Genomic DNA, 12241 nt, shown 5'->3' with positions numbered 1-12241 from the left:
CGCAGGTGGCTAAGCTCATTTGAAATGCTTTGTCGTGCTAAATCTATTGGATTGAATGTGTGTGTGTGTGTGTGTGTGTGTGTGTGAGAGAGAGCGTGGCAGAAAGACTCACTAAACACCAGGAAGGAGAGTTCAAATTAATAGCACTTGTTTCCTTATGCATTCACCACCAACTGCAACAAGTAATGGCAACGGGCCACCGCAACAAGACAATGTTAGCAGCGTGAAAAGGGCTTCGAAAAATTAAAAAAAAAAAAAAAATCATCTCATTTAGGGGCAGCACTCGTCATTTTTCTCTTGGCCACCTGTTTAGAGCACGTTGGGGGTGGATAGTTTACTTGAAAAATTGAAAGATTTACTTGAAAATTAAAGTGAAACTCTGGCACAACAATTTCCCTCGGGATAAATAAAGTTGTTCTCATCTCATCTCATAGTTGTATATACAACATCAAACTCTTTACCTAACTCTTGTCTACCCCAGGATTTTTTGACAAGCATGGCAAAAGTGCTGTTTTCATCTTTTGATGGTGCAATATTGAAAAAACATGAGAGAAAACCCCAACGTCAAAGTGAAGGAGCTGAGCCGGTACTCACTCCCTTATGCTCAGTTGCGTCTCGGACGCCGCCTGTCCGAGTCGGGCGTGTTCACGGCGCCAGGCCGGCCAGCAGCCTCTGGCAGCTTAAATGCAAGATTGAAGTCGAGCCATTTGCAAAATCTCTTCATTGCGAGACGGACAAAAGCCCGGTGAGAAGATCTGTTTGTCGTCCTTCGACCGAAGTTGCAGAGCTGAACTGCACCTTCGATGTGCGGCCTGTCCCGTCAATCAAAGATCCGCGGAATGTATGTGTCAGAGTAAATAACACACTTCATCTTTTCCTAGCCCATCCACTATTACATCCAGTTTTCAGTCTCTCTGACCCCGGATAGCGCTCTCATGTACCGTTCCATTTACACAACCGGCAACCCGCTGTCGCCCAGACGTTTTCCAAAGCGGCCCTGGAGCCCTGCCTCGAAAAGCAGTGTAGAAGACATGTCACACAGTGATTATCCACAAGCGCAGATTACTGGATGTGCTATGCGAAATGACAGACCTAGTTTAGGCCCAAGAGGCCACCGCTTTTAAGCTTCGCTCAAGTTTGACGAAATAACGCTGGTACAATTCCCCCACGTGTTTGACATCTATGTGGAGACGCTCACGAGGAGACGGTAAATGCCAGTTGTGAGCTGGGCTGTACTTGGCTGACTCTTACATCTTGTAGAGCTTTCCGTTGTTTTGGGGAACTCGTTTTCTCTTTTGTCGACATTTGGTGTCCTGTTTCGATCACAGCATTGGCTATGACTAATGGACAAATACAGCTTCACCTTCATTTGGCCGGTGACGCAAAAAAAAAAATGAATATCGTGTCTCGGAACCAAAAATACACACGCGTGAAAATGTGTTTTCAAGACCGCATGCGTTTACGTGTGTGTATTGTCAATTTAATAAGAACCCACTTACGACTTTGGGTAGCCCACTATTACTGTGTGGTTATGAAATGCTGAAATTGTGCCGTAAAAACAAATAAAAGGGAACGGCAATCTTGCTGCCAAACCAATACCAGCCGAAGCCAGGGCCGGGAACTAAGGTGAATCCACGTGAGACTATTACGCGTCACTGGTTCATACGAATGTAGTTTGTATATTGTCTGATTGTGAGGAATGAAGAGATTTTTTTCCACAACTTGATCTGCTGTTCATGTTATGCTCAGGCGTCGCAGATGGAAGAGTTAGAAGAGTAATGTTTGAGAACACATGCTGTCTCCATCAGGCTTTTTGTGCAATTCTACCAACTACTTTGTTCTGTTTTCAAAAAAAAAAAAAAAGAAACCATCCGTCACCCTGCCGCCAACTGTTGTACCGTAAACGATTCTCGGGAGTTCATCTGGGATCGCCACGGCAGAGTACCGGACCGCTGACCTATGCCAACTGCACAAAGGATGGGAGTTGTCCGACAGGCAAAAACACCGTAGGCTGACGGGTCAAGTGCGTGACTGCGCGAGAAGATCGGGATTCTACCATCTCACAGAAGAGATGAGGGTGAAAATATTTCAAACAGATGGTGTAAATTAAGCAGAATCAAACAGACATCGCAACTTTTCTACAGAGGTGACTTTTTTCACCAATTCCCTGATGTAAATAGCAACTGGAACAGGGCCACAAGCTTTAGGACGCACACGGATACCACTGCAGGGTCAAAAGTGGACGCGACGCACTCCACAATATTTACCAAACGATGGCTTCCAGTGTGTTTAGAAGAAATTTCAACCAATGGAATGATACGTTTGGCAGGGAGCTGTGAGTTTATTGGTGAAAAGCTATCGCCAGCGAGCAGGGGTGACTTTCTTCCTGATGCATCTCCATACTACATCTCCAGTTAATCCTCTGGCACCAAGCTAGAATCAATGCCTTGCAATTGTTCTGAAAGTCCAAACTTTCCAAAAAGTTGTACACTGCATTCAAACACCCCAAAATCTTGAGCTCAATCTGGACCGAGACCATCTCTTTTCAACACACTGATTTTGGACCTTGAGCCAGAAGAAACAATTAAGGTTTTAATGCATTTAATTCTTACATTGTCCTTGAGAGGACAAAATAACAAGTAATAATAATGCACCCGGTGGCTCAATTTTTTTCTTCGAAAATTACACACAGGTATAGTTGTTTACATATATTTTCACCGAGTGCGACTAATTACTTTATTTCCTAACAGGTTGCGAGGCCAACGCATCAATAAGCATTCATAAGCATATGAATGGAGTGGATTAGTTGACAAGTGTTTGTCATTTACTGTGTTACATGAAGGATTCAGCAGTTAGGAGAAGGTAAGTTTGAAGAGACGGAGGAGGGTCAGGCTGTAGATGCATTGTCAGGTGAGTAGCGATCGTTCGAAGTCGATCCTGGAATCTGCAGGCAACCAGTGGAGCAGCTGGTGGACCGAGGCCACGCGTTCTCCGTTAAGGGTCCGAGTTCTGATCCAAACCGCAGAATTCTGGAGGAGCTTGGGTTTGTGGAGGGATTTATTGGATAATGTTTCATTCTTTGGAGGACATCATCTCATTCTTTGACACGACTTGGAGCCATCTTATTAGATGGGAAGACATCTTCCTTTATTTTGTTTCATTTGTGTGTTAGTTTTCACACACAAACATGCTTTTCACAAGTGTACAGAGCCTGGGATAGAAATAAATCAATCAAATGATCTAAGTCCTTAGTCATGTAGGAAAACAAAATAAAACGACTACTCTGATTATATTTATTGAGTATGACAAATTTAATACATTAACTCAGCGTCAGTGAATTCTACCAATGTTTGGAGTCATTTTACACCATCTTACACAAGACGTAATCCTTCGTAACACATCAAAATGTGTATTTCGTTGAATTAGGAATTGTTACAAAGTCTGAATCAATGTCGCATTTGCATGGATTTTCACCAGTAGGACGAGCCTTTGTTACACACGGTCTTGTGCACATCAGTCTTAATTTTGTGGGGACCCGTTGTTTCTACAATGTAACACGTCGGTCTTTTATCAAACCTGAAAAGCCCGTCTATTTTCAGAGCAGCATGAATATCGTTATCTAACGTTTGGTTCACACGAGAAAAGCTCGAACTCTTCACAAAGTATGCACTGTGATATAACGGTCGCCGGCGTTAGCAGGGTAGCGGCTCACTCCGGAAACCGGAAGCGCCGTTGTTGCTAATCGGAATAGCCGGTAGTGTAACACCTCGTTCTTATGTCAAGAACGAAAAGCCCGTCTATTTTCTAAATCAGCACGACTATCGTTATCTAACATACGAGAGAAGCTCGAACTCTTCGCAATTTAGCCAACGTGATAGCGGGCGCTAGCGTTAGCAGGGTAGCAGCTCAACCCCACAGACCGGAAGCGCCGTTGTTGCTAATTGGGATCGACGGTAGTGTAACACGTCGCTCTTATATCAAGAACGAAAAGCCCGTCTACTTTCAAAAACAGCGTAATTATCATTATCTAACATATAACGGTAAGCTCGACCCTTCACAATGTATGCACAGTGATAACGGGCGCTTGCGTTAGCGGGCTAGCGGCTCAATCCACAAAGCGGAAGCGCCGTCGTTGTTGATAGTAAGTGATGGTCGTGGAGCGCCTCCCCTTACACCCGGTGTTCGCTTTCTTCGCTACTTACTAACTCACGGGCAGCGCGTCTCGGTCGGCTTCGTCTTTTCGCTCGCAACGAGTGCCTCGATGCAGAAACGTGACGGCACCACAGTGGGCGGTCACCTTTAAGCTCTGTTGTACAATAAAGGAGGGCGGGGTTCCTTCCAGATTGACGTCATCACGCCACGACGTAAGTGGCAGCGTGCGCGCCGCTCGGCGAGGAGGCGCCGCACGCGTAATGTGTGGGACATAATGGTGGATAGGTAGGAGCACACTTCTGTGCGCCAGCAGGAGACACTCAACTGTTGACTCGTTCTTGCAGTTCTCTCTCCCGTGTGACTCGACGGCACCTGGAAGACGCCCCGGACCGCAGCGACATGCCGAATATCAAGATCTTCAGCGGGAGCTCTCACCCCGACCTGTCCCAGAAGATCGCTGACCGCCTGGGTCTGGAACTGGGGAAGGTGGTGACCAAGAAATTCAGCAACCAAGAGACGTGGTGAGTTGTTGGCCGCCGCGATCTCCGGGTCGGGAGAGGAAAGGTGGGCTCGCCGCGCAAAGGTCGCCTCGCTGCGCGGACACCTAACGGCTCACTTTAACTGGTCCCTCCCCCGGCGTGGCTGTGAAAGGGAAACTAGTCAACAGCTGCTGAGCCGGTGCCATCCTAGGACGTGGAGATGCACCGATCCATGCGCTCGGAGATGCAGGATCCCGTTGTGTCTTGGGGTCGCATTAGCCCTGTGGATCCCAGTGTTTTTGTCCTGTCACCGTTCTCTGACAGCGTGGAGATTGGCGAGAGCGTACGCGGGGAAGACGTCTACATCGTCCAGAGCGGCTGTGGTGAGATCAATGACAATTTGATGGAGTTGCTGATCATGATCAACGCCTGCAAGATCGCCTCCGCGTCCAGGGTCACCGCCGTCATCCCCTGCTTCCCATACGCCCGGCAAGACAAGAAGGACAAGGTGGGGGTGAGGGCTATCTGTCTAATTACTCTTGTCATGCCATTTGCCATCCGGCGTCATGAGAAGAAGCCCGCTGCCATATCCATCGACCGCCGCCGTCCTCTTCTTCATTTTGCTCGAGTCACCGACGCCGTCCCCCGCCACCCGCTTGCCCGTTCACAAAGTCCTCAAATGTCCACATCGCATGGCTCGAGTTGGAGTACGTTCCGCTATGTTTGTCCGTCGCCCTGAAAAGCTGACACGCTTCTGTGCCTTGCGAGGTCGGTCTTGCTCAGAGCAAAGTTGCCGCACGTGCCGGCCAGGGTGCGTGTGGCCTTCATGCGTGAGGGCCGGTGGGTCTCCGCCGTGAGACAGACGATGTGAATATGTGGAAGTGCACTTACACTTTTGCAAAGGTAGTGGAGTGGTTTGATGAAGTGAGATATAAATATACAACTTTGAGGCTCTCCAGTTGAGATTTATTTATAGAAACAAGCCCCGCTTCTCCTCCACGTGACTCAAGAGATCAACTTTCGTTGCAGAGCCGCGCGCCCATCTCCGCCAAGCTGGTGGCCAACATGTTGTCCGTGTCGGGCGCCGACCACATCATCACCATGGACTTGCACGCCTCTCAAATCCAGGTGAAGAATCTTTTGCGCGGCGGTCGCTTCCGAAAGGCGTCGTCCTCGGGAAAATGAGCCTTCTCCGGCCTTCCGACCGCGCTCCGCTCCTCTAACGGCCCTCTAACGCCCTTCTCCCCCCAGGGATTCTTTGACATCCCGGTGGATAACCTGTATGCGGAGCCGGCGGTGCTGAAGTGGATCAAAGAGAACATACCCGAATGGAAGAACTCCATCATCGTGTCGCCCGATGCGGGAGGAGCCAAGAGGTACGTCGGTCCCGCCCCGGAGTGCCTTCGTCACGCCTTGGGATTGACTTGACATTAAACCCGTTGTGGGCTTTTCTTATCTGCGGCGAGGCTTTGATTTGACCAGAATGTTTGCTCGCTTTAATTCCATATTCTGCTGTTTGTTTGTTTGTCCGTCAGGGTCACCTCGATAGCGGACCGGCTGAACGTGGACTTTGCTCTTATCCATAAGGAGAGGAAAAAAGCGAACGAGGTCGATCGCATGGTACTCGTCGGAGACGTGACCGATCGGGTCGCCATCCTAGTCGACGACATGGCCGACACCTGCGGTACGATCTGCCACGCGGCCGACAAGTAAGCGCCGACTCTCATTTAATGGGCGGAAGCGTTCGGTGGGTCGGAAGGGCCTCGCTCTCTGAGCCACGGGGAGACGTGTTAAACATTTCAGCGCTTTCCTCTTCTTTGTGTTTTTTCTCCCCAGGCTAATTTCTGCCGGCGCCACCAAGGTGTACGCGATCCTCACCCACGGCATCTTCTCCGGCCCGGCCATCTCGCGCATCAACAACGCCTGCTTCGAAGCCGTCGTGGTCACAAATACGATCCCGCAAGAGGAGAAGATGAAGCACTGTTCCAAGATACAGGTCAGCGTACATGACGGAGACGAGGCTTCCGGAAACCCCGGCAGTCGCGGCGGCGCGAGTGAACACGACCGCCGCAGGATCAGAACACGGAATGTCTCGTTTCTGAAATGCAATTGCGCCCCGTGCGTGACTTTTCAAACATTTCATAGCGATAAATGAGTTTTGCCTGGGTTTGACTGTCTGCCCTTCTGTGGCTGCCATTCCACCAACCGATGCTAGAGATTGTTTCTTGCATCATTGTGCGAAACTTGTGTTCTACCAATGAAAAGCATTTGTGCGTGTTTTTTTTGGGGGGGGGGGGGGCAATAAGCCAGTTTCCACCGAATCCAGGACGAGTCTGGTTTGTTCCTGACTCATCCTGCCTCCGTCTCATCAAATCACGTGACAAATTGGGAATTGTTCATTTTGACTTTTCATAGATTTCTTGTACCTTAAGTCGACGGTGACGACAGACGAATACAAAAGCCTTGTTTTCCTCGAACTGTCCGATTCCTTCTTTTGCGTCGGCGTCTCGTTACGGCCGCGGGGAAAAATTGATCCTCGGTGCCCGAGACGCAGACGCCGCGATGTCAGTTCGTGTGAAGTCACACGAATCTCTCAAAAGCACATTTTTACTGCCCGGTTTTCATGCTACTATTCTGTTCTGTTTTTTTCAGGTTATTGACATCTCCATGATCCTCGCCGAGGCCATCCGTAGAACTCACAATGGCGAGTCCGTGTCGTATCTGTTCAGCCACGTCCCCTTGTAACAAATGGTGACCGCCGCCAACGATTTGCTGTTACGCCAAATAAGAGAGGGAGCCCCGTCGTAAACACAGCCATTAACAAAGAGATCCTCTTGAGTAATCAGAAAAAAGAAACTCTCTCTCTCCCCCTCCCATGTTATGTCTGTTACTGAAGCCCCACCTTTTCCTTCGAGCGGTGTCCCTCGTGTCGGGGGCACCGGAGCAATTACAAGCTGCCACTTGAAGTCAGCATATTTATTTTGTTTCCATGGGTAAGTTTTTATCCACTGTGCGTTGTTCTCTTTGCATAACCTTTTAGATACAGAGGTTCTCCTGATCACTTGCCCCCCCTTGCCTGCCAGGAGCCCTGGCAATCTGCAGCCGGAAGATGGATCTGGCATATAAAGCTGTGGCAATCTGTTTTTTTTTTTATATCTTAGTTACCCGTGTTACAATCATATCCTCTATTTGGAAGGAGAGGCAAAAAAATACATGAAGCAAATCTCTATTGACCTTATTTACGGCGTCGCTGGAGCTCCGCTCAACCGAGAGCGCCTCAAAGGCCTGAAATTAAAAGTGTCGCCGTTTATGTTTCGGTTTTATTTTCTGGTTGAATAAAGAACTTAACGTGCGCGGCGCCCTCCCTTGAGTGGGTCTCCAGGTGATTCATAGAGAATCTAGAAGAAGCTGTCTGTTTTTAAGAGTGGGGTTTCTGCAGGCTGGAGCTTCCTCCAGAAATGTTCACCTGCTTTTTTTTTTTTTTTTTTCTTTTGTTCTTCGGTCCGTGTCAAAGGATTTGTTCTAAATGTGCATACTACAAACATTTGTTTATACTTTGAGTAGGAAGAGCGTGGCGGTTGGCTGACGGATGCGTTCTTAATAAAACTGATTGTGTAACTAGTGTTGGTCTTTTCTGTGAATTGTGATTTATCGCCAGGTGTCATTTTCAGTACGTGTATGTATGTATCTGCTATTTAAAAAAACAAACCATGTGTTTTCAGGGAAATTTGTTATTTTCTTCCTCCAGAAGGAATTGAAGCCAGATCGTTTGGGTGAAAGACCACTGTCAAAATATCCGCAAGGTTTACTGTTCGAATAAAGCTATCCAAAGCAACTCTTTTTCTTTCTGCTTGTCACCAAGTGTGTATTTAAAATCACAAAAACATTTAAGTCTGAAAACACCTTCAAGAATAAACATTACAAATGTGCAGTTTCAAATTGCCTCGGCAGACTTTGGCTGAGTGGTCTCAATTTCGCAGCACTTTACACTAGATTGCACACACCAATGGTTTACACACACACACACACACACACACACACACACATATATTTAAATGACTGTTCAATACAACAACTGCATAAACACTTTGTGCATGTCGCACGGTGACCAAGCTGCTCACAAGCATCCCAAAACTTTCTGCACCACCAATCTCTGCTTGCCACTCTTGTCCGTGCAACTTTTATATCTTCTTTGGGCTTTTACCTTCAGGTGTGGCCACAGCAAATGCACCTTCTCCATCCAACCCTATCACCTGTGTCCTCCTCTCTCACGACGTCCATCCATCTTCTCCTTGGTCTTCCTCGAGACCTGCGGTTCCAGCATCCGTCCACTAATATATTCACTCTCCCTCCTCTCCACGACCGTATGGTTTTGGTTGCACAACTTGTGAGGGTTAATGGTCAGTTGTTATGACATGAAGAATTTATTGGCACATTTGGTTTTGGTGTTCCACCAAAGGGATGTGACACAACAAGTGCTTTGCAGCTTCTTCTTGTCACCACGGCAGGGCGTCGCATGTAAGATAAATGTCCAAATAAATACATTCGGACTCTTGGTTGGTAAAACTGTCCCTACTCACGGCTACGGTTTTTCGGTCTTCTTTATACAAGAATTTAAATTGGAATAAAATGTGGCTGACCAGTAATACATTCCGTCTCAGCAATAAAGCAGGTTTCTCATGAAATTGCGCACAACATACACCCGGCGAAAAAAAAACCTCGCAAAGATTTAGGATGGATATCGATGACTCCCGCGGTTTCTGTGGTATACATGGACAATCTATTTTACATTTATTTCACTATTGCTTGTACTCACAAGTATTTTGTTTAAATTACTGAGAGGAGAAGTGGATTGTCACTGCAGCTGCAGGAAAATGACATGTTTCTCTCCTATGAAGGAAAAGGACTTTGTTTCCTTTGTACAACTTGTGTTGCTCGAGGGAAAATGCCGCGTTCACAGAGGGAAATGGATGAACAGCAGAGCAAACGTCAGTGTTTCTAGAGGAAGTGCATCACTACAGCGCCACTAGAAATGGCTTTCAGAATAGGAACGCGGTACGATCGAATTTTATGTCGGAAAGATGTGTTTCAATATTTGGGTGTGTGTGTATCAGCATGGAGAGTTTTTCAGTTATATTCTTTATATAGCTGTCTGATTTTCATATTTATGTATATTTTGGTGTTTCCCCCGGCAAAACAGATTTGTTGTGTATATAGATTTGGTCATGAAAAAAGTGTATCTTATCTTTTTTAAATCTTTATTGAACTTGTAAAGTATAAACAAACAAACAAACATGGCTGAATTCAATCGTTCATCAATGACATTTAGCAGGCAAGAGGAAACATAGGACTTCCTTTTGTATACAATCAATTAACTCTAAGAGTAAAAGCCTATGAGAAATGTATAATTTGAGAAATTGAAAAAAAAAGTGGCAAGGGGAATACAATATGTATTTAGCTCAATGGATCTAAGGAAATATCAGTCATAAAACAGGATAGTTTTTGGATTTTTCCATAAGTTTTAAAGATTGTTTACATCATTTACAACCGTTTATCAAGAACGTAAAATTAGGGGGACATTTTTGCATTCTGTTTTTGCGTATGAAGAACTTGGCCAGACCTAAAGTAACACTGACACAGAGTTCATCTCTTTTGTTGCTTAGAAGTAAACCAAATGTTATATCATCGCTTAAGAAAGAAATCGGCGATGATGGAAATTCGTCTTGAATCCATTTCTTAGTTTTCGCCCAGCACTTTTTCGCACGAGAAAAATATATGAAATGTATGTGATTTCAATGTTGTCTTCACAAAATGTACAAATATTATCTTCAATATTAAAGGGTAACCTCAGTAACTCTTTAGATGTGTAGCTGTTGTCACTTCCTCGAGGAAACACGCTAGACAAAGCTCTCCTGTCACTGATGGATATTTATTTCTTGCTGCAACTTGATTCCGCCGTCAAACTATTAAACAGTAACATAACACATACTGAACAGACGACTATCGCCCAAACAAAATACAAAAAATGTATTATACATCATTTATCATAAAATAGACATCGTTCACTGGGTGCATGCCACTGAGAGGGAAATGAACTTAAATCTTTACGAACCAAACTTTGAACAGCACGCGGCCTGCTAGCCTGAACCACGAGTCCAAAGGTGTCTGATTGTATAGATCGGGGTTTCACACAAACAATCAGAAATATGAAAAATATACATGAAAAGAAAAATAAACACACACCGCAAGCCAATGAAATTCAAAGAGCTACAGATGTCGTTCATCATTATGAAGTGTGTCGCTTTTTCCTCGGGGGGGAACGGGGAGTCAGATACAGAGTCTGCAGCCCGGCAATCGATTCCTTATCAAACTGATTTCAAACATTATTTTTGTTTTGACATCCGGGGAATACATTGTCTGTAAAACATTTTCCAATGACAGAGTTGTTCCTTTCCCTGTCCAGACCTGAGATTCCCCGGAGTGATAGTGGGGGGGAATTGTGCTTGTATGGTTTGGGGCCTCATTATATTTTTGGTCAGGAATACAAATTGTCGCGGTAGAAAAGTGTATGTTACCTGATGTACAAGTTTTACTTCCTGATCAAAATGGATCAAAGAAGCTGAGAAAAACTCTGCATATTTTTGTGGTTCAGAAAAAAAGAGAAAAATAGCCTCAGATCTCTTGATTAACGACAAGGAAACCACAGATGAGCCTATAATATCCTCTGGAATCTTGAAACTTTGTACATTTACTTTTTGTAAACAGAATTTACAGAATTTGATTGTGACTCCTTTCTAACAGATATTGCTCAATACATCCCAAAAATAAACAACAACTACAAGCAAACCTGTGATAAGCATCTGACTATTGCTGAACTGGACACTGCAGTGGGTGGACTATCTCCCAACAAAGCTCGGGGTTCAGATGGTCTCGCAGGAGACTTCTACAGATACTTCTGGGAGGATATAAGGGAACTCCTCTGCCAGGTCTTCCTGGAAATCTTTGAAACTTGGTCGCTTCCGACGACAATGAGACACGGGGTTATCATTTCCATCCCCAAGCCCGGTAAAGACCCTCGCCTGTTGAAAACAGAAGACCCATCGCTCTCAGAAATTGGGATTATAAACTGTTTACCTACATCTTAGTTTCCCGTCTCCAATCAGGAATCTCAGACATTATTGCAGAGACACAATGGGGCTTTCTGAAAGGACCATCAATCCACAGTAATATAAGGCTTGTCATGGACATCATAGAATACAGAGACCTCCTAGAAGATAACAGCTTCATATTCTTCTTGGACTTTTATACAGCCTTTGACTCGGTCCAACATCCATTTATCATAGCGACGCTCGAACATTTTGGATTTGGTTTAAAATTCAGGAATGTGATCCGTGGGCTCTAGGAGAATATTCATAGCTGTGTCACCCGGCCAAGCGGCACCACTCCGAGCTTCCATGTTGATGTGGGAATCCCCCAAGGTTGCCCCGTCTCACCCGATTTATTCATACTTGCTACCCAAATGCTAGCCGTTTATGTTAAAAATAGCAACGATATCCAAAAGTTAGACGTGTTGGGGACAGAAATTGTTATGAGCCTGCTGGCAGATGACA

General features: G+C 45.7%; 1 protein-coding gene across 2 annotated transcripts; it reads left to right on the top strand.

Annotated features, from left to right (window-relative positions):
• Positions 1 to 3688: 3688 nt before the first annotated feature.
• Positions 3689 to 8466, top strand: prps1b (phosphoribosyl pyrophosphate synthetase 1B). Of its 2 annotated transcripts, none has more exons than XM_086158345.1 (7): positions 3689 to 4673; positions 4956 to 5145; positions 5661 to 5759; positions 5883 to 6007; positions 6167 to 6340; positions 6468 to 6627; positions 7284 to 8466. In XM_086158345.1, exons 1-7 carry the CDS (start codon positions 4552 to 4554, stop codon positions 7374 to 7376), a joined length of 963 nt encoding a protein of 320 aa, XP_086014471.1. In that variant the 5' UTR covers positions 3689 to 4551; the 3' UTR covers positions 7377 to 8466. The 2 variants fall into 2 exon arrangements, with proteins under 2 accessions (XP_086014471.1, XP_086014472.1); XM_086158346.1 differs by having other exon boundaries at positions 4403 to 4673; positions 4956 to 5139.
• The last annotated feature ends 3775 nt before the right edge of the window (positions 8467 to 12241 follow it).

This window comes from Fistularia commersonii, chromosome 13 (assembly GCF_037954325.1).
Source record: "Fistularia commersonii isolate RoL2024-O1a breed Wild chromosome 13, RoL_Fcom_v1.0, whole genome shotgun sequence".
NCBI lineage: Eukaryota > Metazoa > Chordata > Actinopteri > Syngnathiformes > Fistulariidae > Fistularia > Fistularia commersonii.
Note: the sequence above shows the minus strand (reverse complement) of the source record. Positions and strands in the feature narration are given on the sequence as shown.

Coding starts and splice junctions, on each gene's coding strand:
- prps1b (XM_086158345.1), top strand. CDS start 4,552: ATGCCGAATATCAAGATCTTCAGCGGGAGCTCTCACCCCGACCTGTCC. Junction 5,760..5,882: donor TGCACGCCTCTCAAATCCAG/GTGAAGAATCTT, acceptor TTCTCCCCCCAG/GGATTCTTTGACATCCCGGT. Junction 6,008..6,166: donor GATGCGGGAGGAGCCAAGAG/GTACGTCGGTCC, acceptor TTTGTCCGTCAG/GGTCACCTCGATAGCGGACC.